The sequence below is a fragment of the Anomaloglossus baeobatrachus genome, chromosome 11, assembly GCF_048569485.1.
Source record: "Anomaloglossus baeobatrachus isolate aAnoBae1 chromosome 11, aAnoBae1.hap1, whole genome shotgun sequence".
Lineage (NCBI taxonomy): Eukaryota > Metazoa > Chordata > Amphibia > Anura > Aromobatidae > Anomaloglossus > Anomaloglossus baeobatrachus.
In genome coordinates this window covers 9,590,934-9,617,620 of record NC_134363.1, presented here as the reverse complement: position 1 = coordinate 9,617,620, position 26,687 = coordinate 9,590,934, and the positions used below count along the sequence as shown (strand labels likewise).

Sequence of the window (26,687 nt, the reverse complement as noted above, 5' to 3'; positions counted from 1 at the left end):
CTTTAGGACTATTCCACCAAGCCAGGTCCAATCGTTTTGTAATTTCTTACAGCCGCACTACCTCTCATGCTTCTGATGATCGCACTGGGTCTTGGGACTCTCTGCCTCTTTGTACTGGTGACCATCTGCGTTCTGTGCTGCCGACGACCTCGAAAAGGTAAGAGGAGCTTTTGGATCGACTTACCTTCTGGAAAATCTGGTTAGAACATGTCAAAGTCTTCATTCAGGCTAGATAGCTCCATATTCTCTTCCCTGAGAACTTTTGTAAGAACTGTAGGATCTGGCCATACTTCAAAAGTCTTTATGGTCAACGTAGTAGTTCTTACTTCAAGAGTCTTCATGGTCAATGTAGTAGTTCTTTCTTCAAGAGTCTTCATGGTCAACGTAGCAGTTCTTAAATATTTTCTGTAAAACTTCAAAACTGTATGAGACATTTGTCTTCTTCTTATGGGGATGAGACATATTGAGTGCCTGTTAATAAAACCACACTTTTCTTCTTTAGCGGTGAAAGACACACAGATTCTAGCAGTGGAAGTTTCTGGAAGTGATCACAGCGACCGACACCCGAGTGACTCTGAAGAAGACCTGAAGGAACCCTTGGTGAGTGTCTTCATGACAAGTATAGAGGACACTTCTTAGAAGAAGAATTTGGATGTTTTGAGGGGTTTTTTTAATATGTTCTTCTTACGTTGTCTCCTCCGCAGCATACCGATACAGAATCTCGAGGAACGTCACAGACTGAACACAGTGATATTCCCGATGACTCTCAGGTACGTTGTTCGCCATCTTCCTCAGTGTTGTCATCTTTTGGTGATGCAGAGGCCACATAATCGAGAGTATTACACTAACTCTGACCCATTTCCTCCTGGCAGGACCCAACCAACGGTTACTACAAAGTCCGAGCTCATGAAGACTCCCGTCCAACAACTGTGGCCTATCCAGAGTTCTCTTCTCCTCCACGTCCTCTTTACTCCGCACCGTCGGCCCTCACCCAACTGTGTCCTACCCCATCCTTAGGAGCCCCTAAACTGTATGAGTATACCAATCGATACGCCACAACTCCACGCCACGGAAGTGAACGCATCCACATACCTCAAGGCCCAACCTGTTTACCTCCAGGCCCTGGTAATCAACCACAACCTTACGCCAGAGCCTTTTGTAATTACGTCCGACCAGATCGTTTCGAAACATTAGAAACGGGTCCAACGCTGTCACGTCTTTCCTACGCCTCGCTCTCCACGCACGGAGACTACGGACGCCCGGCGCAACAGCGGATGCAAACTCACGTTTGAGCCATGGATATTTCACTTACCAAACAAGCCAGCACAGTTAGAAAATTTCAATCTCAGACTTTAGACTTGGGAGTGAAAAGTCCGATACGGACCATCTTGTTCTCAAAAAGGTTCAAAATGGCCGCCTTACGTCTTCCTCTTGAACATTTTGCACCTGCACTAAACGGCCTTCCATGTGTACAAGCTCGGGGCGGGGGTCTATAGAAATGATGGATGACCCACTGATGATAAGACATGCAGCTCCTGCAGGCCTCGCTCCAGTTGGCCTCATCCCTCTTCCTAAACCTAAGCGAGGGGTGCTCAACTCCGTAGGCACAGCAAAAACAGGAGGAGTCAACTTGCTCAAGGGTCCTTTCCCAAGAGGGTTATGAAGGGGGATGAGGACAACCACTCATTGGGACCTCCTGCCCCAGGATTAGGCCTCTCCTCTTTGTATACCCCTTGGTTCTAGCACAGCTTTTCTATAAAAACCGCAAAACTGGGACTATAATAAGCGCCGCACTCTCCGTAGTTATATAACATATAGTATTAAGGAGCTTTCGCAGGAAATCCAGCATGGATCAGCACGTATGAGGTCGATATAGATTAGAGACCCCTCCAGGGTCTACCCGAACTGAATGCCTTTAAATTGTTAAGGAGAAACAGTGCCACCCGGTGGCTTTCGTATGTACTGCAGGTGTTTTTTGTTTAGTTTTTTTTTTGTAATTTTTTTTTATACGATATGTACAGTATGTAAATATTTACGGTTAAGGGTATTCTGTATATATATATATATACACGGTATTAGATATCGCTTTCTTGAGCACTGTGTGATTAAGAAGGTGAAGACATATTTCGGCATTTTTCAGGACTCGTCTTGGGATATTCCCCCCCACTTATTATTTATTAACCTTTTCCATGCCATGACAGATTGTATAGAAGGAGATCTCAGATTCCAAAGACGAAAGTGAAAATGTAACAAAAGAAAAGAAGGGTAGAAGTATTAATTTATTATGTGTAGTCTATATGAGACACCCAAATCAGTCATCAAATATCGTCTATCATTTATAAGAATTCTGGATTATCAAATGCCGGATTATAGGAGTTTTATGACGTCTGTGTATATAGATTTTATTGACAGGATCGGGGCAGAATTCTCCACTTTGCACTTTTCCCGGAGCCGTTTCGACCCCCTCGGAGCTTTTTCATTTTTCGTTGTTTTTTTCTCATTTCATATTTCCTGCCTTAATTTTTCTCAATTCTTTGTACAGAAAAAATTTCCAGGTTCGGATGTGAATATCGGATTTCCAGACGTTTCGCCCCCGGATACTTTTTCATAAGCGTCAATTACAAAATGCAACGACAATATTGTGCTTTTATATCTGTACAGTAATGAAAGATATTTATATTTAATTATTAAAAGATGAAAATTGTCAAAATCATTGTCTCCTCAATATACATAAGAAGAAATGCCCAGGTTATACCAGCTGTACATATATAATTATATACAGGAGATGCCCGGGTTATACCAGCTGTACATATATAATTATATACAGGAGATGCCCAGGTTATACCAGCTGTACATATATAATTATATACAGGAGATGCCCAGGTTATACCAGCTGTACATATATAATTATATACAGGAGATGCCCAGGTTATACCGGCTGTACATATATAATTATATACAGGAGATGCCCAGGTTATACCGGCTGTACATATATAATTATATACAGGAGATGCCCAGGTTATACCGGCTGTACATTTATAATTATATACAGGAGATGCCCAGGTTATACCAGCTGTACATATATAATTATATACAGGAGATGCCCAGGTTATACCAGCTGTACATATATAATTATATACAGGAGATGCCCAGGTTATACCGGCTGTACATATATAATTATATACAGGAGATGCCCAGGTTATACCGGCTGTACATATATAATTATATACAGGAGATGCCCAGGTTATACTGGCTGTACATTTATAATTATATACAGGAGATGCCCAGGTTATACCAGCTGTACATATATAATTATATACAGGAGATGCCCAGGTTATACCAGCTGTACATATATAATTATATACAGGAGATGCGCAGGTTATACCGGCTGTACATATATAATTATATACAGGAGATGCCCAGGTTATACCGGCTGTACATATATAATTATATACAGGAGATGCCCAGGTTATACCGGCTGTACATATATATTTATATACAGGAGATGCCCAGGTTATACCAGCTGTACATATATAATTATATACAGGAGATGCCCAGGTTATACCAGCTGTACATATATAATTATATACAGGAGATACCCAGGTTATACCAGCTGTACATATATAATTATATACAGGAGATGCCCAGGTTATACCGGCTGTACATATATAATTATATACAGGAGATGCCCGGGTTATACCGGCTGTACATATATAATTATATACAGGAGATGCCCAGGTTATACCGGCTGTACATATAGAATTATATACAGGAGATGCCCAGGTTATACCGGCTGTACATATATAATTATATACAGGAGATGCCCAGGTTATACCGGCTGTACATATATAATTATATACAGGAGATGCCCAGGTTATACCGGCTGTACATATATATTTATATACAGGAGATGCCCAGGTTATACCAGCTGTACATATATAATTATATACAGGAGATGCCCAGGTTATACCAGCTGTACATATATAATTATATACAGGAGATACCCAGGTTATACCAGCTGTACATATATAATTATATACAGGAGATGCCCAGGTTATACCGGCTGTACATATATAATTATATACAGGAGATGCCCGGGTTATACCGGCTGTACATATATAATTATATACAGGAGATGCCCAGGTTATACCGGCTGTACATATAGAATTATATACAGGAGATGCCCAGGTTATACCGGCTGTACATATATAATTATATACAGGAGATACCCAGGTTATACCAGCTGTACATATATAATTATATACAGGAGATGCCCAGGTTATACCGGCTGTACATATATAATTATATACAGGAGATGCCCGGGTTATACTGGCTGTACATATATAATTATATACAGGAGATACCCAGGTTATACTGGCTGTACATATATAATTATATACAGGAGATGCCCAGGTTATAGCGGCTGTACATATATAATTATATACAGGAGATGACCAGGTTATACCGGCTGTACATATATAATTATATACAGGAGATGCCCAGGTTATACCAGCTGTACATATATAATTATATACAGGAGATGCCCAGGTTATACCGGCTGTACATATATAATTATATACAGGAGATGCCCAGGTTATACCAGCTGTACATATATAATTATATACAGGAGATGCCCAGGTTATACCGGCTGTACATATATAATTATATACAGGAGATGCCCAGGTTATACCGGCTGTACATATATAATTATAAACAGGAGATGACCAGGTTATACCGGCTGTACATATATAATTATATACAGGAGATGTCCAGGTTATACCAGCTGTACATATATAATTATATACAGGAGATGCCAGGTTATACCGGCTGTACATATATAATTATATACAGGAGATGCCCAGGTTATACCAGCTGTACATATATAATTATATACAGGAGATGCCCAGGTTATACCGGCTGTACATATATAATTATATACAGGAGATGCCAGGTTATACCAGCTGTACATATATAATTATATACAGGAGATGCCAGGTTATACCGGCTGTACATATATAATTATATACAGGAGATGCCCGGGTTATACCGGCTGTACATATATAATTATATACAGGAGATGCCCGGGTTATACCGGCTGTACATATATAATTATATACAGGAGATGCCCGGATTATACCGGCTGTACATATATAATTATATACAGGAGATACCCAGGTTATACCAGCTGTACATATATAATTATATACAGGAGATGCCTGGGTTATACCGGCTGTACATATATAATTATATACAGGAGATGCCCGGGTTATACCGGCTGTACATATATAATTATATACAGGAGATGCCCAGGTTATACCGGCTGTACATATAGAATTATATACAGGAGATGCCCAGGTTATACCGGCTGTACATATATAATTATATACAGGAGATGCCCAGGTTATACCGGCTGTACATATATAATTATATACAGGAGATGCCCAGGTTATACCGGCTGTACATATATATTTATATACAGGAGATGTCCAGGTTATACCAGCTGTACATATATAATTATATACAGGAGATGCCAGGTTATACCGGCTGTACATATATAATTATATACAGGAGATGCCCAGGTTATACCAGCTGTACATATATAATTATATACAGGAGATGCCCAGGTTATACCGGCTGTACATATATAATTATATACAGGAGATGACCAGGTTATACCGGCTGTACATATAGAATTATATACAGGAGATGCCCAGGTTATACCGGCTGTACATATATAATTATATACAGGAGATGCCCAGGTTATACCGGCTGTACATATATAATTATATACAGGAGATGCCCAGGTTATACCGGCTGTACATATATAATTATATACAGGAGATGTCCAGGTTATACCAGCTGTACATATATAATTATATACAGGAGATGCCAGGTTATACCGGCTGTACATATATAATTATATACAGGAGATGCCCAGGTTATACCAGCTGTACATATATAATTATATACAGGAGATGCCCAGGTTATACCGGCTGTACATATATAATTATATACAGGAGATGACCAGGTTATACCGGCTGTACATATATAATTATATACAGGAGATGTCCAGGTTATACCAGCTGTACATATATAATTATATACAGGAGATGCCAGGTTATACCAGCTGTACATATATAATTATATACAGGAGATGCCAGGTTATACCGGCTGTACATATATAATTATATACAGGAGATGCCCGGGTTATACCGGCTGTACATATATAATTATATACAGGAGATGCCCGGGTTATACCGGCTGTACATATATAATTATATACAGGAGATGCCCGGGTTATACCGGCTGTACATATATAATTATATACAGGAGATGCCCAGGTTATACCAGCTGTACATATATAATTATATACAGGAGATGCCCGGGTTATACCGGCTGTACATATATAATTATATACAGGAGATACCCAGGTTATACCAGCTGTACATATATAATTATATACAGGAGATGCCTGGGTTATACCGGCTGTACATATATAATTATATACAGGAGATGCCTGGGTTATACCGGCTGTACATATATAATTATATACAGGAGATGCCCGGGTTATACCGGCTGTACATATATAATTATATACAGGAGATGCCCAGGTTATACCGGCTGTACATATAGAATTATATACAGGAGATGCCCAGGTTATACCGGCTGTACATATATAATTATATACAGGAGATGCCCAGGTTATACCGGCTGTACATATATAATTATATACAGGAGATGCCCAGGTTATACCGGCTGTACATATATATTTATATACAGGAGATGCCCAGGTTATACCAGCTGTACATATATAATTATATACAGGAGATGCCCAGGTTATACCGGCTGTACATATATAATTATATACAGGAGATGCCCAGGTTATACTGGCTGTACATATATAATTATATACAGGAGATACCCAGGTTATACTGGCTGTACATATATAATTATATACAGGAGATGCCCAGGTTATAGCGGCTGTACATATATAATTATATACAGGAGATGCCCAGGTTATAGCGGCTGTACATATATAATTATATACAGGAGATGACCAGGTTATACCGGCTGTACATATATAATTATATACAGGAGATGCCCAGGTTATACCAGCTGTACATATATAATTATATACAGGAGATGCCCAGGTTATACCGGCTGTACATATATAATTATATACAGGAGATGCCCAGGTTATACCAGCTGTACATATATAATTATATACAGGAGATGCCCAGGTTATACCGGCTGTACATATATAATTATATACAGGAGATGCCCAGGTTATACCGGCTGTACATATATAATTATAAACAGGAGATGACCAGGTTATACCGGCTGTACATATATAATTATATACAGGAGATGTCCAGGTTATACCAGCTGTACATATATAATTATATACAGGAGATGCCAGGTTATACCGGCTGTACATATATAATTATATACAGGAGATGCCCAGGTTATACCAGCTGTACATATATAATTATATACAGGAGATGCCCAGGTTATACCGGCTGTACATATATAATTATATACAGGAGATGACCAGGTTATACCGGCTGTACATATATAATTATATACAGGAGATGTCCAGGTTATACCAGCTGTACATATATAATTATATACAGGAGATGCCAGGTTATACCGGCTGTACATATATAATTATATACAGGAGATGCCCAGGTTATACCGGCTGTACATATATAATTATATACAGGAGATGCCCGGGTTATACCGGCTGTACATATATAATTATATACAGGAGATGCCCGGGTTATACCGGCTGTACATATATAATTATATACAGGAGATGCCCGGGTTATACCGGCTGTACATATATAATTATATACAGGAGATGCCCAGGTTATACCAGCTGTACATATATAATTATATACAGGAGATGCCCGGGTTATACCGGCTGTACATATATAATTATATACAGGAGATACCCAGGTTATACCAGCTGTACATATATAATTATATACAGGAGATGCCCGGGTTATACCGGCTGTACATATATAATTATATACAGGAGATGCCCGGGTTATACCGGCTGTACATATATAATTATATACAGGAGATGCCCGGGTTATACCGGCTGTACATATATAATTATATACAGGAGATGCCCGGGTTATACCGGCTGTACATATATAATTATATACAGGAGATGCCCAGGTTATACCGGCTGTACATATAGAATTATATACAGGAGATGCCCAGGTTATACCGGCTGTACATATATAATTATATACAGGAGATGCCCAGGTTATACCGGCTGTACATATATAATTATATACAGGAGATGCCCAGGTTATACCGGCTGTACATATATAATTATATACAGGAGATGCCCAGGTTATACCAGCTGTACATATATAATTATATACAGGAGATGCCCAGGTTATACCAGCTGTACATATATAATTATATACAGGAGATGCCCAGGTTATACCGGCTGTACATATATAATTATATACAGGAGATGCCCAGGTTATACCGGCTGTACATATATAATTATATACAGGAGATGCCCGGGTTATACCGGCTGTACATATATAATTATATACAGGAGATGCCCGGGTTATACCGGCTGTACATATAGAATTATATACAGGAGATGCCCAGGTTATACCGGCTGTACATATATAATTATATACAGGAGATGCCCAGGTTATACCGGCTGTACATATATAATTATATACAGGAGATGCCCAGGTTATACTGGCTGTACATATATAATTATATACAGGAGATACCCAGGTTATACTGGCTGTACATATATAATTATATACAGGAGATACCCAGGTTATACTGGCTGTACATATATAATTATATACAGGAGATGCCCAGGTTATAGCGGCTGTACATATATAATTATATACAGGAGATGACCAGGTTTTACCGGCTGTACATATATAATTATATACAGGAGATGCCCAGGTTATACCAGCTGTACATATATAATTATATACAGGAGATGCCCAGGTTATACCGGCTGTACATATATAATTATATACAGGAGATGCCCAGGTTATACCGGCTGTACATATATAATTATGTACAGGAGATGCCCAGGTTATACCGGCTGTACATATATAATTATATACAGGAGATGCCCAGGTTATACCGGCTGTACATATATAATTATATACAGGAGATGACCAGGTTATACCGGCTGTACATATATAATTATATACAGGAGATGTCCAGGTTATACCAGCTGTACATATATAATTATATACAGGAGATGTCCAGGTTATACCAGCTGTACATATATAATTATATACAGGAGATGTCCAGGTTATACCAGCTGTACATATATAATTATATACAGGAGATGCCCAGGTTATACCAGCTGTACATATATAATTATATACAGGAGATGCCCAGGTTATACCGGCTGTACATATATAATTATATACAGGAGATGACCAGGTTATACCGGCTGTACATATATAATTATATACAGGAGATGTCCAGGTTACACCAGCTGTACATATATAATTATATACAGGAGATGCCCGGGTTATACCGGCTGTACATATATAATTATATACAGGAGATGCTCAGGTTATACCGGCTGTACATATATAATTATATACAGGAGATGCCCAGGTTATACCGGCTGTACATATATAATTATATACAGGAGATGCCAGGTTATACCGGCTGTACATATATAATTATATACAGGAGATGCCCGGGTTATACCGGCTGTACATATATAATTATATACAGGAGATGCCCGGGTTATACCGGCTGTACATATATAATTATATACAGGAGATGCCCGGGTTATACCGGCTGTACATATATAATTATATACAGGAGATGCCCGGGTTATACCGGCTGTACATATATAATTATATACAGGAGATGCCCAGGTTATACCAGCTGTACATATATAATTATATACAGGAGATGCCCGGGTTATACCGGCTGTACATATATAATTATATACAGGAGATGCCCAGGTTATACCAGCTGTACATATATAATTATATACAGGAGATGCCTGGGTTATACCGGCTGTACATATATAATTATATACAGGAGATGCCCGGGTTATACCGGCTGTACATATATAATTATATACAGGAGATGCCCGGGTTATACCAGCTGTACATATATAATTATATACAGGAGATACCCAGGTTATACCGGCTGTACATATATAATTATATACAGGAGATGCCCAGGTTATATCAGCTGTACATATATAATTATATACAGGAGATGCCCAGGTTATACCAGCTGTACATATATAATTATATACAGGAGATGCCCAGGTTATACCAGCTGTACATATATAATTATATACAGGAGATGCCCGGGTTATACCGGCTGTACATATATAATTATATACAGGAGATGCCCAGGTTATATCGGCTGTACATATATAATTATATACAGGAGATGCCTGGGTTATACCGGCTGTACATATATAATTATATACAGGAGATGCCCGGGTTATACCGGCTGTACATATATAATTATATACAGGAGATGCCCAGGTTATACCGGCTGTACATATATAATTATATACAGGAGATGCCCGGGTTATACCGGCTGTACATATATAATTATATACAGGAGATACCCAGGTTATATCAGCTGTACATATATAATTATATACAGGAGATGTCCAGGTTATACCGGCTGTACATATATAATTATATACAGGAGATGCCCAGGTTATATCAGCTGTACATATATAATTATATACAGGAGATGCCCAGGTTATACCGGCTGTACATATATAATTATATACAGGAGATATCCAGGTTATACCAGCTGTACATATATAATTATATACAGGAGATGTCCAGGTTATACCGGCTGTACATATATAATTATATACAGGAGATGCCCAGGTTATATCAGCTGTACATATATAATTATATACAGGAGATGTCCAGGTTATACCGGCTGTACATATATAATTATATACAGGAGATGCCCAGGTTATATCAGCTGTACATATATAATTATATACAGGAGATGCCCAGGTTATACCGGCTGTACATATATAATTATATACAGGAGATGCCCAGGTTATACCAGCTGTACATATATAATTATATACAGGAGATGCCCAGGTTATACCGACTGTACATATATAATTATATACAGGAGATGCCCAGGTTATACCGGCTGTACATATATAATTATATACAGGAGATGCCCAGGTTATACCGGCTGTACATATATAATTATATACAGGAGATGCCCAGGTTATACCGGCTGTACATATATAATTATATACAGGAGATGCCCAGGTTATACCGACTGTACATATATAATTATATACAGGAGATGCCCAGGTTATACCGGCTGTACATATATAATTATATACAGGAGATGCCCGGGTTATACCGGCTGTACATATATAATTATATACAGGAGATATCCAGGTTATACCAGCTGTACATATATAATTATATACAGGAGATACCCAGGTTATACCAGCTGTACATATATAATTATATACAGGAGATGCCCAGGTTATACCAGCTGTACATATATAATTATATACAGGAGATGCCCAGGTTATACCGGCTGTACATATATAATTATATACAGGAGATGCCCGGGTTATACCGGCTGTACATATATAATTATATACAGGAGATATCCAGGTTATACCAGCTGTACATATATAATTATATACAGGAGATACCCAGGTTATAGCGGCTGTACATATATAATTATATACAGGAGATGCCCAGGTTATACCGGCTGTACATATATAATTATATACAGGAGATGCCCGGGTTATACCGGCTGTACATATATAATTATATACAGGAGATGCCCAGGTTATACCGGCTGTACATATATAATTATATACAGGAGATACCCAGGTTATACCGGCTGTACATATATAATTATATACAGGAGATGCCCAGGTTATACCGACTGTACATATTGTGAGGTATCAACCGGCTGTATTACAAAGGGCCGGTATGTTTTGCAGAAGCATGGGTGCTCTGCAATGTGAAGTTTGCTGGGACCTGTGGTTCCACAGGATTGCATTACATGCAGAGCCATGGAAGGGTGTGTGATGCTGATTACACACTCCTTACCCCTGTGGGTGTGGCTCCAGGGGTTAAAGCAATCCTGTCTCTGGACCTGGGGAGAGTGTGTCTGGGGTAGGCTAGGGAGAGACTGGCTCTGGACTTTGAGTGTGTGTGCTGGAGACGGGGGGAGCGGAAGCAGGGTGTGTGCTGGAGACGGGGGGAGCGGAAGCAGGGTGTGTGCTGGAGACGGGGGGAGCATAAGCAGGGTGTGTGCTGGAGACGGGGGAGCAGAAGCCGGGTGTGTGCTGGAGACGGGGGGAGCAGAAGCAGGGTGTGTGCTGGAGACGGGGGGAGCAGAAGCAGGGTGTGTGCTGGAGACGGGGAGAGCAGAAGCAGGGTGTGTGCTGGAGACGGGGGGAGCAGAAGCAGGGTGTGTGCTGTAGACGGGGGGAGCAGAAGCAGGGTGTGTGCTGGAGACGGGGAGAGCAGAAGCAGGGTGTGTGCTGGAGACGGGGAGAGCAGAAGCAGGGTGTGTGCTGGAGACGGGGGGAGCAGAAGCAGGGTGTGTGCTGGAGACGGGGGGAGCAGGAGCAGGGTGTGTGCTGGAGACGAGGGGAGCAGAAGCAGGGTGTGTGCTGGAGACGAGGGGAGCAGAAGCAGGGTGTGTGCTGGAGACGGGGGGAGCAGAAGCAATGTGTGTGCTGGAGACGGGGGGAGCAGAAGCAGGGTGTGTGCTGGAGACGGGGAGAGCAGAAGCAGGGTGTGTGCTGGAGGCGGGGGGAGCAGAAGCAGGGTGTGTGCTGGAGACGGGGAGAGCAGAAGCAGGGTGTGTGCTGGAGACGGGGAGAGCAGAAGCAGGGTGTGTGCTGGAGACGGGGAGAGCAGAAACAGGGTGTGTGCTGGAGACGGGGGGAGCAGAAGCAGGGTGTGTGCTGGAGACGGGGGGAGCAGAAGCAGCGTGTGTGCTGGAGACGGGGGGAGCAGAAGCAGGGTGTGTGCTGGAGACGGGGAGAGCAGAAGCAGGGTGTGTGCTGGAGACGGGGGGAGCGGAAGCAGGGTGTGTGCTGGAGACGGGGAGAGCAGAAGCAGGGTGTGTGCTGGAGACGGGGGGAGCAGAAGCAGGGTGTGTGCTGGAGACGGGGGAGCAGAAGCAGGGTGTGTGCTGGAGACGGGGAGAGCAGAAGCAGGGTGTGTGCTGGAGACGGGGGGAGCAGAAGCAGGGTGTGTGCTGGAGACGGGGGGAGCAGAAGCAGGGTCTGTGCTGGAGACGGGGAGAGCAGAAGCAGGGTGTGTGCTGGAGACGGGGGGAGCAGAAGCAGGGTGTGTGCTGGAGACGGGGGGAGCAGAAGCAGGGTGTGTGCTGGAGACGGGGAGAGCAGAAGCAGGGTGTGTGCTGGAGACGGGGAGAGCAGAAGCAGGGTGTGTGCTGGAGACGGGGGGAGCAGAAGCAGGGTGTGTGCTGGAGACGGGGGGAGCAGAAGCAGGGTGTGTGCTGGAGACGGGGAGAGCAGAAGCAGGGTGTGTGCTGGAGACGGGGGGAGCAGAAGCAGGGTGTGTGCTGGAGACGGGGGGAGCAGAAGCAGGGTGTGTGCTGGAGACGGGGGGAGCAGAAGCAGGGTGTGTGCTGGAGACGGGGGGAGCAGAAGCAGGGTGTGTGCTGGAGACGGTGGGAGCAGAAGCAGGGTGTGTGCTGGAGACGGGGGAGCAGAAGCAGGGTGTGTGCTGGAGACGGGGGAGCAGAAGCAGGGTGTGTGCTGGAGACGGGGGGAGCAGAAGCAGGGTGTGTGCTGGAGACGGGGGGAGCAGAAGCAGGGTGTGTGCTGGAGACGGGGGGAGCAGAAGCAGGGTGTGTGCTGGAGACGGGGAGAGCAGAAACAGGGTGTGTGCTGGAGACGGGGGGAGCAGAAGCAGGGTGTGTGCTGGAGACGGGGGGAGCAGAAGCAGGGTGTGTGCTGGAGACGGGGAGAGCAGAAACAGGGTGTGTGCTGGAGACGGGGGGAGCAGAAGCAGGGTGTGTGCTGGAGACGGGGGGAGCAGAAGCAGGGTGTGTGCTGGAGACGGGGGAGCAGAAGCAGGGTGTGTGCTGGAGACGGGGGGAGCAGAAGCAGGGTGTGTGCTGGAGACGGGGGGAGCAGAAGCAGGGTGTGTGCTGGAGGCGAGGGAGCAGAAGCAGGGTGTGTGCTGCAGACGGGGGAGCAGAAGCAGGGTGTGTGCTGGAGACGGGGGGAGCAGAAGCAGGGTGTGTGCTGGAGACGGGGGGAGCAGAAGCAGGGTGTGTGCTGGAGACGGGGGAGCAGAAGCAGGGTGTGTGCTGGAGACGGGGGGAGCAGAAGCAGGGGCTTTGCTCTGCTCAGGAGACCTCCTAAAGGAAAGGGGCTTTTAGGTCCATATGTAAAGCCTATATACGAATAAGGCTGCACATCAAACTTAGATAATAGTATAATGCCTCAAGCATATGGAAAAATATTGGAATATACAGTGAAAAATGCTACTTGCTAATTTGAACATGTGAATAATGAATTGCATACCTGCCATGAATATTAGGAAAAAGGAGATATTTAGCAATCGCATTGATCAATGTAACTGAGCCCCAAGGCCTCGTCAAGGCATATCTCTATATTGGGGTCCCTAGCTCTGTGACCCTAACTGTGTGTCATCTCATTGCAATTAAAAACTGCTATGGGTGGAGAGGGGTAACCAAGGACTGTGTTATATAGGAGATGGAAAAAACATGGCCGAAAGGGGCGGAGCTGTGTTCACATTCAGAAAAAAAACTACATATAACTGAATAGGATAACTGAAGTGAGCACTAATATATATATTATGAGTGCAAGCCAAAAAATACATACTATATACGAATAAGGCTGCACATCAAACTTAGATAATAGTATCATGCCTCAAGCATATGGAAAAATATTGGAATATACAGTGAAAAATGCTACTTGCTAATTTGAACATGTGAATAATGAATTGCATACCTGCCATGAATATTAGGAAAAAGGAGATATTTAGCAATCGCATTGATCAATGTAACTGAGCCCCAAGGCCTCGTCAAGGCATATCTCTATATTGGGGTCCCTAGCTCTGTGACCCTAACTGTGTGTCATCTCATTGCAATTAAAAACTGCTATGGGTGGAGAGGGGTAACCAAGGACTGTGTTATATAGGAGATGGAAAAAACATGGCCGAAAGGGGCGGAGCTGTGTTCACATTCAGAAAAAAAACTACATATAACTGAATAGGATAACTGAAGTGAGCACTAATATATATATTATGAGTGCAAGCCAAAAAATACATACTATATACGAATAAGGCTGCACATCAAACTTAGATAATAGTATCATGCCTCAAGCATATGGAAAAATATTGGAATATACAGTGAAAAATGCTACTTGCTAATTTGAACATGTGAATAATGAATTGCATACCTGCCATGAATATTAGGAAAAAGGAGATATTTAGCAATCGCATTGATCAATGTAACTGAGCCCCAAGGCCTCGTCAAGGCATATCTCTATATTGGGGTCCCTAGCTCTGTGACCCTAACTGTGTGTCATCTCATTGCAATTAAAAACTGCTATGGGTGGAGAGGGGTAACCAAGGACTGTGTTATATAGGAGATGGAAAAAACATGGCCGAAAGGGGCGGAGCTGTGTTCACATTGATCAATGCGATTGCTAAATATCTCCTTTTTCCTAATATTCATGGCAGGTATGCAATTCATTATTCACATGTTCAAATTAGCAAGTAGCATTTTTCACTGTATATTCCAATATTTTTCCATATGCTTGAGGCATTATACTATTATCTAAGTTTGATGTGCAGCCTTATTCGTATATAGTATGTATTTTTTGGCTTGCACTCATATATATATATATTAGTGCTCACTTCAGTTATCCTATTCAGTTACATGTGTAAAGCCTGGCTGGAGCCAGGGGAACCTAGTAAGGACACTAGCCGCCTTCAGAGGAAGGTAACCTGGATTGGACCTGGGGTCTGGATTCTGACAAGGGTCCGTGACACGTGTGAGGAAGTCCAAGAATGTGTGCACTTTATGTAATGTGTTGGTCTTTGAGGAGAAAGCCAAGGAACGGCATCTTTATGTTATGTGACCTGGTATGGTTTATGGAGCTGTTAATAAACCATATGGTCTGATAAAGAGACACATTGCTCCGGTGTGCTCTAATCCCGCTACCTGACGTGTGGCCCCCCCATACACTCGGGGCCCACATCGTCACAATATGGTGGAGAATGCGGGCAAACGGCCTGATTGCTAGGGGCAACGCAGCATGGTTGCTGAGAGTAACAGCCTAGGATGTATTCCTCTGGATACAAGTTTGCGGTGGATCGGCGGGTCCACGAAAATGGTGTCGGTGCACTCAAGCAGCTGGCGGTGGATCGGCGGGTCCACGAACAGGGACAGCGAACTCCAGCTGCTGGCGGTGAATCAGTGGGTCGGCGGGGACCCGTGCTGCAGTGGCGAGAGACCAGCAACTGGAGGTTCCAGCCAACCCGCAGTAAAGCGCTACGGAATATGTTGGCGCTATAGAAATAAAGATTATTATTTATTATTATTAACCCGGAATTGCGGGGCCCTGTGTGGTGAGCAGTGATACACCACAGGCTGGAGATCCTGGTTGTACGGGCGGTACAACCCGGAAAGGTTAGTGGTTCTCTAAACCCCTCCACCTTGTCTTTGACCACCGGGTATTACCCATTGGAGCGCCCCCTCCTGTTCCTCTTCTCATTGCAGCATGAAGGGGCTCCTGAGCCAGTAGCACCCACAGCATGTGCCAGGAGGTCCAGTGACAACAGTGGGGGCTGAAAGCCAAAAAGAGGGAATGGTCCCTGCGGACGTTGTGGAGGAGCTGTACCAGTTCCTGGTCCGGGGACAGCAGGAGCTGTCAGTGTGTAGCGAGGTCGCAGCCATGGACCAGTTTGACCGTTCCCTTCGGGGGCCGGTGTGGACACTGGGTGCCCAGGGAGATAAGGGTGCACGGTGTTAACTGGGGGAAGATGAGAAAGACCTATATAATGTCCCACCCCCCTGCATTTTCTAAGCTGGCACCCTTTTGTGACTTTCATGTGGCACTAAGTGGTGCCTAGCCTTGTATTTAGCCATAAAATAAATAAATAATTTAAAAAAAATAAAACACGTGAGGTCCCCCCCCATCTTTTGTAGCCAGCTAGGGTAAAGCAGACGGCTGCAGCCTGCAGACCACAGCTGGCAGCTTCACCTTGGCTGGTAATCCAAAACAGAGGGCACCCCACGCTATTATTTTACATTAAATAAATAATTTAAAGCAAAAAACGTGGGGTCCCCCCAAATTGGATCACCAGCCAAGGTAAAGCGGACAGCTGGGGTCTGATATTCTCAGACTAGGGAGGTCCACTGTTATTGGACACTCCCCAGCCTAAAAATAGAAGGCCGCAGCCGCCCCAGAAGTGGCACATCCATTAGACGTGCCAATCCTGGCGCTTCGCCCCAACTCATCCCGTTGCCCTGGTGCGTTGGCAAACGAGGTAATATATGGGGTTGATGTCAATGTGTAATGTCACCTGGCATCAAGCCCTGGGGTTAGTGATGTCACGCTTCTATCAGATACCCGACATCACCAACCCAGTCAGTAATAAATAGAAAAATAGACAACAAAAAAAGTTTTATTTGAAAAAACACTCCCCACATTCCCTCTTTCACCAATTTATTGAAAAGAACAATCAATTCCACGTCCGGCGTAATCCAATAAGGGGGGGGGGGTCCCACGGCGATCCATACCATAGTCACTGTCACATTCAATGAAGAACAGAATGTTCCCCATTGGCTGGGAGAGCAATGCAGTGACTTGAGCTAACATCATTAGCCCAGGTCACTGCAGGGGATGACGAGCGCTGCTGTCAGGAGGATAGATGAGATCATTACCTGCTGTGATGATCTCCTGCAGTCCTGCCATCAGCGCTGTCACTGACTTCTTTGCCCGCCGCGTTGTCAGCAGTATCGCGAGAGCCCGTGATGTCACCGCTAGTGACAGTTTCGGGCCGCGGACATAGACAGCAGTGACCGCGGTGACGTCAGAAGGCAGGAGATCGTCACAGCAGGTAATGATCTCACCTCCTGACAGCAGCGGTCGTCATCCCCGCAGCTGCATGCACTGCTGTGTCAGTGTCTGCCTGTGCTGCAGCGTGACAAGCTGCAGACACTGACACTGCAGGGCAGGCAGCCGCGGGGCCGGAGCGGGACACAGACAGCACAGGCACCTGGAGGTCACAAGGAAGCGCTTCTGTGCGGCGTCCAGGGAGTGTGACGTCTGTGTTTACTCTGCTCCGCCTCTTCTTCTGTCATAATGACATCACTCCCTGCAAAACCGCAGGCAGTGATGAGCATTACCGCAGGTGAATCGCGGCTATACCGGGGGTATACCACACATCATTTGCTACCTGCGGTATACCCCTGGAATTTAGCGATTACATTACAGTGAATGGAGTAAAATACCGGGGGTATTCCGCAGCTACCTGTGGAAAAGAAGTGACAGGCAGATTTTCTCAAGAAATTTCCACAGCAAAATCGCGGGTAAATCCGCGGGTAAAACCGCAGTGTGCGCACATAGCCTAAGAAAGCCTCTTTACCATATGAGGTTATACAGATTCCCTGTGATATATTGAGGTGCAAAAAGAGGAGATGGCACCTCCAAATAAGGACTGTCCAGAGTTAGGGGTGACCAAGGGACATAGAGGGTCTCCCCAAGTTAGGGACGTGACGTCTCCAAAGGGAAGTGACAGTGTGACCCCTAAAACCCACGTAGTTCCAGGGGAGGAGACTGACACCTGGTTAAGCGGGGACATGTTAGTCCAGGACACCAGGGAGAGTGATGATGACTCCAGTAAAGACACGGACTCTAGAAAGGGGACAAACGAGTACAGTGAGGTACAGATGGGTGAGAAGGGTAAAACATCCTCTCGACGCCGAAGACGTAATAAGCGCCGAGAGGGGGCGCAGTGTATGCCGTCTGAGGGTGAAGAGAGCCTCTGAGGAGGTGAAGTCTGGACCAGAGGTCTCATCCAGGCCTGAGAGCCTGCCTGACCTGCTTGGTAAAACCAAGATGGAGGATATAGAGAAGGTCGTGGGTAAGAAGAGCAAGAAACCCAAAGGTTCCGAAGCTGAGGCGGATACACTGGCAAGCGGTGACGTGCTGCCAGAGAAACCGATAAATCGGGACAACAGTGGTCCGTGCGATGAAGCCATGGAGAAGGAGCAGACCCCAGAGTTGAAAGCTGATGAGCCACCTATCTGTGAGGCGGCTGAAGGTGAAGCAGCTGAGACCCAAGAGAGGGGTGACTATGACAGTTGCACCCTATGAAAAGGCCGGAGGTGTAGAGGTGGAAGAAGCCTCGGAAAAAGTGTGTCGTAGACCAGAGAGGTCCGCAAGTGAAGACTCATTCAAGAGGATGAGCAAAGACCATCTGCAACAAGAGATACTTCTTAGGCAGTGTGGCGCCCTGGACAAGCCAGGACGTCACAGGTACTGCAACAACACACCCCACACCCCGGTTAGGCACATCAGTCACACACGCAAATCCTTGTTGCCTCCCTCCAGGGGCTGATGTCCACACCAGGTGGGGGGGAGCCAGGTGGTTGGCCCCACCCACTGAGGAGTTCACAGTCCTGGAGGCGGGAAAAGGAGGTCTGAGAGAGAGTTTTGGGAGTTGAGTGAAGTGGTAGTTGAGGAGCAAGAGCAGACTGACCGTGTCCGGGTACGTGGCCCGGGCACCTAAGAGCAAGGTTGGCAGACGGTGGTGATCGTCTGCAGGAGAGGCCGATTGACGCGTAACCGTAAGGACCGGGGACGGGCAGTGGCCCGCCGGTACCGAACCGGGGAGCGAAGAGAAGCCAGCACCATTCGGCAGGGCCTACGGACCCCGACTAGGCTTGGAGTCGCCGTTAAACCGGTCAAATCCGTCAGCGACGGGAACCTCCGGGGTTTCCCAGCAGCAAAGACCCGACTGAAGGCAACCGCTCAACCGTGAAGGGAAATACAGCTACCGCCACAGCGAGAGTTCCCAGGGCCAAAGCCTGCGGGCAAAAAGGGGCTCCTCTGGCAATCACACCGCTGGGGAGCGGGCTACCGGTGGGAAGCCATCGGGGCCGAAAACACACTACAGGTGCAGGGAGAGACAGTCACCGCCAACCTACCGGGAGTGACCACCGCAGCCGCCTGCGGGACCATCCATCCAGCCGTTTGTTTTACCAGAGACTCCGTGTACGTTATTGGCTGAGTGAGTACTACCGTGCCGTATGGCACTGCGCTGCCCCCGCGACCCTGCACCTCGCCAAACCCCGTCATCCACTTTCCAGTCACCATCACCGGGCCCCGGGACCACCAAAACCCCCTACCCACGGAGGGGAGAGAAACATTTCGGCTGTTCCCTGTCATCGCTCCCGGGATCCCCGTCCAGAGCAGCGGTGGTGTCCCAACCTCACCACAACCGTGGGTGGCGTCACGGACCGACTTCCCAAAAACTATTTCCCTTTCACGGGCGAGGAGCAACGCTCGAGTCCCCAGATCCGGCCCACCGCTCGAGCAGCAGCAGCGCCGGACCCGAGCGTGGTGAGCGCAGCGTCCCCTGCCCGCCCGTGACAGCAGGCTACTGAGAGTCGAGTAAGGGAGCTGGAGAAAGAAGTGGCTGAGCGCCGAAGTCACTTGGCAGAGTACCAGTCCAGGTCCCTGGTGGCCTTGGAACAGATGGAGCAGCGAGTGTCGATCTTGACCAAACTTGATGAAGCAGGGGAGGCCCAAAGAGAGCTGTCTCTGGAAGCGAAACTGGACAAGCATGTGGAAGCGGCAGGGATGAATGAGACTTCTGTAGTCAAGTGCATGGTGGATATACCTGAGGACCTAAGAGAAGCGTGTGCCACCGAGGGCATGCATGACGACTTTAAGAGAGCTGTGGAAGCGTGTGAGGTCTACTGTACCCCAGAGGCTGAACAGTTAGTGATATTGTCCACCAGTGACATTACTGGGCAGCGGGTGGCTATTCTAAAGGACATGCACTTCCGATGTGTTCGTATGAAGTGGAAGGTCCAACTGCGAAATGAGGAAGCCACTAGACAGAGTATAAAAGGAAAGCGCAGAGTCTGGCGGAAGATATCGTCCAAGTACCCCGGGCTCTGGTGGGGAGAGTCATTGGAAAAACCGGACGAGTCATGCAAGACATGGTGAATAAATCAGGATTGGTGAGATTAAGAATCCCTGCTGCTAATGAGAGCAAGATACCCAGGGAAGCTGGTATGGTTCCGTTCGTCTGTGTCGGGACTGTAGAGAGTCTTGGAAACATTCGAAGCCTTCTGGGATATCGGGTACACCATGTACGTGACATGGAGCGGTTGTGGCAAGAAAACCTGAAAATTGAGGAGCAGCTTCGCCAACTGATTGGGGGACAGCAGCCGTCTTCAGCCCGTTGTTCAGGGGAAAGTAGTGGAAGATGGCGTGTCGGTCCATTAGTTAAGACACGCGATAAAAGGAATCGAGAGAAGTACCCTGCGATGTACTGTAGATAGTGGCCGCTATGAGCTTAGAGTTCCCGACAGTAGCCCTGGGGGTGCCTAGGTTCGGACAAGACTGTAGGTTTGACTGGGGACGTGTCTCTCTACTACAGTGACCCTGGGAGGGGGTCAGGGAGAGAACGGTCCGGAAATGGGACGTCCTTTGACCCTAGGTTGAAAAGACAGGGTTTGGTGACAGTGTCGGGCGATGTCTCGGCGACTAATGCTCTTGGGCACTTTGGACGGCCCTCTCGACTGGTAGGGCATGGCGGCGGAGATGCCCTGTCTCGCGGCCCCAGGTCATTGGGAAGTGTTCTCCTCTACGGGTTTGAACAGAGGGGGGGGTATGTGAGGTATCGACCGGCTGTATTACAAAGGGCCGGCATGTTTTGCAGAAGCATGGGTGCTCTGCAATGTGAAGCTGGCTGGGACCTGTGGTTCCACAGGATTGCATTACATGCAGAGCCATGGAAGGGTGTGTGATGCTGATTACACACTCCTTACCACCTGTGGGTGTGGCTCCAGGGGTTAAAGCAATCCTGTCTCTGGACCTGGGTAGAGTGTGTCTGGGGCAGGCTAGGGAGAGACTGGCTCTAGACTTCCAGTGTGTGTGCTGGAGACGGGGGAAGCAGAAGCAGGGTGTGTGCTGGAGACGGGGGGAGCAGAAGCAGGGTGTGTGCTGGAGACGGGGGAGCAGAAGCCGGGTGTGTGCTGGAGACGGGGGAAGCAGAAGCCGGGTGTGTGCTGGAGACGGGACCAACCCCGAGTTAGCCCCCCCTTATTAAGAATTTGGGTAAAAAATGATTCCATTCGTTAGATCTTTGTTAGATCCGGTTTGATCAACCAAAACTAACGTTAGATCTCCTCTACAAAATTAGATATTTACGATCTTTTTCAGGGGGGGGCTAACCCGTAGCTAGCCCCCCCTCTTTTCAAATTGGCCATTTTTTGGATGGATTCTGATAGATATTGGTTAGATCCGGTTTGATCAGCAAAAATTAACGTTAGATCTCCTTTCGTTCCCGAGATATTGGGGGTGTCAGGTGGGGGGTTAGCTACGGGTTAGCCCCCCCTCTTTTGAAATTGGCCGTTTTTTGGATGGATTCTGATAGATATTCGTTAGATCCAGTTTGATCAGCAAAAATTAACGTTAGATCTCCTTTCGTTCCCGAGATATTGGGGGTGTCAGGTGGGGGGGTTAGCTACGGGTTAGCCCCCCCTCTTTTGAAATTGGCCGTTTTTTGGATGGATTCTGATAGCTATTCGTTAGATCCAGTTTGATCAGCAAAAATTAACGTTAGATCTCCTTTTGTTCCCGAGATATTGGGGGTGTCAGGTGGGGGGTTAGCTACGGGTTAGCCCCCCCTCTTTTGAAATTGGCCGTTTTTTGGATGGATTCTGATAGATATTCGTTAGATCCGGTTTGATCAGCAAAAATTAACGTTAGATCTCCTTTCGTTCCCGAGATATTTACGCTCTTTTTCTGGGGGGTCTAACCCGTTTCTGAAGTTCTCAAACCTTGCGAGTGGGGCAAACCGCCGCATCGCCACGTGTGACGCGGCGATGCGACGGCAGCAGAGACTCCTCTGAGCTATTCCTATGGAGCGGAAGCTCCCAGGAGTCTCTGCCCCCATCGCGTGACGTCACTCGCGACCGGTCCGCCTCCATCTTCTCACCATCGGCTTGCAAGGTGTCAGTGTGTGACACCTCGCAGCCGTCGGCGGGCCGATGCGCGTGGCCGCGGCATCGCCTGCGATGCTGCGGTTGCGTCGCTATGTGTGACGCCCACTTTAATTCTCGTCGGCGCCCAACTAGGCGCCGACGAGAATTATCAGTTGCATGCAGCTGATTTCTGAGTTCGCCCAGCGCTGTGAATCAAAGTGCCAGGAGGCTCAGAAACGGCGCCAGCAAAACGCCCGGCATGAGCGTCTGTGTTCATCCAGCGTACTCGCCGGGTGAGTACGCTGGAAGAACACATACGCTCGTGTGTTCGAGCCCTTAGGTGGGATTTAATTTCCTAAGGCTCCTTTCAGATTGCGTTTTTCCTTATGTCCACAGGTCCCGTCGGGGCATCCATCTGGACCGCCCCTCCCCCACTTTGCAAAGCGTGCTCCGGACGCATGCGCTCGACAGGGCCATTCACTGTTATGGAGCGCACTGCGTTACCGTGTGCTCTGTTTTGTGCCATTTTTTGCACATTTACGTTTCTGCAGACGGACACCCGAACGTAGTGAGCTCTCTACATCCATTCTCCTGCTGCCATCCATATCTGCATACATTGATCAGCAGATCCATACACACACTCATGCAGATAAAGATAGGACAATTACACACAGTAGATCAGACCTTCCTGCATAGAAATATGCCATACATAGGAAATCAATACCTACCTGCACATTTAGTGAACACACTTGTACCAGAATGTGTTTCTCTGCCTGCTCTTATGACTGAAGTGAAAATGAACATCCAAAGAAAAGGTCACACACAGGGTCAGACAGAGGGTGGGATCAAAATCACTCAAAAGTTGATACATTGTGTTGATAAAACTACATGCACATGTAAAAGGAGCTAAGGCTATGTCCACACTTTGCTTTTTACCTGCTTTTTTGCTGCTTTTTCAACTGCAGCGTTTAATGCCAAAATGGATGTGTTCTGCTTTTCAAGCAAAGTCTATGGGAATTTGGGTTTCTTGTCCGCACTATGCAGTTCAAAAAGGTGCCTTTTTGTTGCAGAACTTTGGTCAAAAACTCAGCTTTGCAGTGCAAAACCCAAATGGCAAAAACAACTGACATGTGAGTTGTTTTTGCCATTTGGGTTTTGCCCTGCAAAGCTGAGTTTTTGACCAAAGTTCTGCAACAAAAAGGCTGCAGTTTGAACTGCATAGTGTGCACAAGAAACCAAAATTCCCATAGACTTTGCTGGAAAAGCAGGCAGATCTCACCAGTGACCAGTGACCAGCCCCCAGCCAGCAGCGACGTGCAAGTGACGCTGCGCTTGCACGGAGCCGGCGTCTGGAAGCTGCGGACACTGGTAACTAAGGTAAACATCGGGTATGGTTACCCGATGTTTACCTTAGTTAACAGCGCACACCGCTTAGGCTACTTTCACACATCTGGATTTTTGCTCTGCGGCACAATACGGCGTTCTGCAGAAAAACCGCAACCGGCTTTTGTAACGCCGGTTGCATTTTTTTTTGCATAGACTTCCATTAGTGCCGTATTGTGCCGCAGGGGCTTGCGTTCGGTCCGGTTTTGTCCGCATGCGGCAGATTTAGCCGATGCCGCGGCCGGATCGAACGTTCCCTGCAACGTTTTTTGCTCCGGCAAAAAACACTGCATCGCGCCGCATCCGGCCGCTGCGGCGCATTTTTCAATGCATACCTATGGAGGCCAGATGCAGCGCGATGCGGAAAAAAACGCATCCGGTCGCCGCATGCTTTTTTTTCCACTGCGCATGCTCAGTAGCATGCCGCAACCGGAAAAAAACGGACGGGCCGCATGTAAAAACTTATGCAAAGGATGCGGTGTTTTCGCCGCATCCGTTGCATAGTTTTCACAGCCGTATTGAGCAGCAGGGCTCAAACCGGATGTGTGAAAGTAGCCTTAGCTTAGTGTGTGCAGGGAGCAGGAGCCGGCACTGACAGTGTGAGAGCTGCGGATGCTGGTAACGAAGGTAAATATCAGGTAACCAAGGGAAGTGCTTCTTGGTTACCCGATGTTTACCATGGTTACCAGCGTCCGCAGAAGCCGGCTCCTGCTGCCTGCACATTTAGTTGTTGCTCTGTCGCTGTCACACACAGTGATGAGCGCTTCACAGCGGGAGAGCAACAACTAAAAAATGGTCCAGGACATTCAGCAACAACCAACGACCTCACAGCAGGGGCCAGGGTGTTGTTGGATGTCACACACAGCAACATCACTAGCAAGTTGTGCCTCAGCAGCAAGGTTGCTAGCGATGTTGCTAGCGATGTTGCTAGCGATGTTGCTTAGTGTGACGTGGCCTTTAGGCTAAGTTCACACTGCTTAAATATGACACCTGTTTTGTCTGAACCGGAATTAAACTCTGAATGTGGTAGTGCAGGGGTTCCTTGGTGTCTCCTGCTGGCGGGGTCTCCCCTCCAGTGTCCTATGCCGGGGAAATGCCAGGGAACCACAGACAAACCCTGCAGTACAAGACCCACAGGTAGCCGACAGCAAGGGAGGCCATGAGTACCCGTGCTGCTGCAGCGAAGCGGGAGGACGATGTGCAGGGGAGCACTGCTCACCGGCATCCCTCTGTTGTGGTGCTGTAAGGATTCCCTGAGCTTTCCCGCTGGCAGGGTGACATCACCCCACCAGCGTTCTGCAGCCTGGGGAAATCCCAGGGAAACCCCTTCAGCACCATACATCACATGCTCACATTGGATTACAGAACAGGTACTACCAGGGGTCAAGTTCTGGGAAAAAAATGTGGGAACTCATCGAAGATTTTCTACTTTCCCCCACTCTGATCAGAGTTACACTAACATCGTAATGAAATAATACTGCCATACTGTGACTGAATAAACCGCATGCAAAGACCAATATTTCCCCTATACAGTGACCATAGATAAGCAGAAACTAGCTACACGGCGCTCTGCAGACCGCAGTAGTGATTATGTTACCTTTAGTCCTCTTTCACATGATCATATGTGTATTGCGCGCATTAAAAATGCCGCGATGTCACTGCGTATTTACCGTCGTATTTCACGCAGCCTAGTGATTTGTATTAATTGGGCTACGAAATATGCTACAAAATAGAACATGCCGTATTTGTTTTTCACACATTTAACGCATATGAGAATAAACCCATCGGTTTCAATGGGTATATTTCATCGTGAAAAACACAGCGTATTACACGACAAAAATAAGATCATGTGAAAGAGGCCTTATATCCATCCAATGGTCACATGCAACGTTTGCTGTTACTGGGGTCATTTGCTCTTCCTATTTCTAGTCCAGACCGCCACAATGATTTTTCCCAGCCTCTACTTGTCTCTGTAGTATTTTGCATTCAGACAGCTACGGGTTAGACCCCCCCAGAAAAAGAGCGTAAATATCTCGGGAACGAAAGGAGATCTAACGTTAATTTTTGCTGATCAA

General features: G+C 46.3%; 2 protein-coding genes across 3 annotated transcripts in view; one reads left to right on the top strand and one right to left on the bottom strand.

Moving 5' to 3' along the window:
- LOC142256762 (kin of IRRE-like protein 2) overlaps positions 1-2,710 on the top strand; it is a 28,561-nt gene extending 25,851 nt beyond the window's left edge. For both annotated transcript variants that reach the window (XM_075328652.1, XM_075328651.1), the window contains exons 12-15: positions 53-157; positions 503-600; positions 705-770; positions 873-2,710. In XM_075328652.1, the coding sequence (XP_075184767.1) occupies positions 53-157; positions 503-600; positions 705-770; positions 873-1,292 (689 nt within the window). In that variant the 3' untranslated portion in view covers positions 1,293-2,710. The remainder of the gene's footprint in view (positions 1-52; positions 158-502; positions 601-704; positions 771-872) is intronic.
- The window catches only part of NPHS1 (NPHS1 adhesion molecule, nephrin), a 234,143-nt gene that overhangs the window by 181,779 nt on the left and 25,677 nt on the right, over positions 1-26,687 (bottom strand). The gene's annotated exons all lie outside the window — the stretch shown is intronic.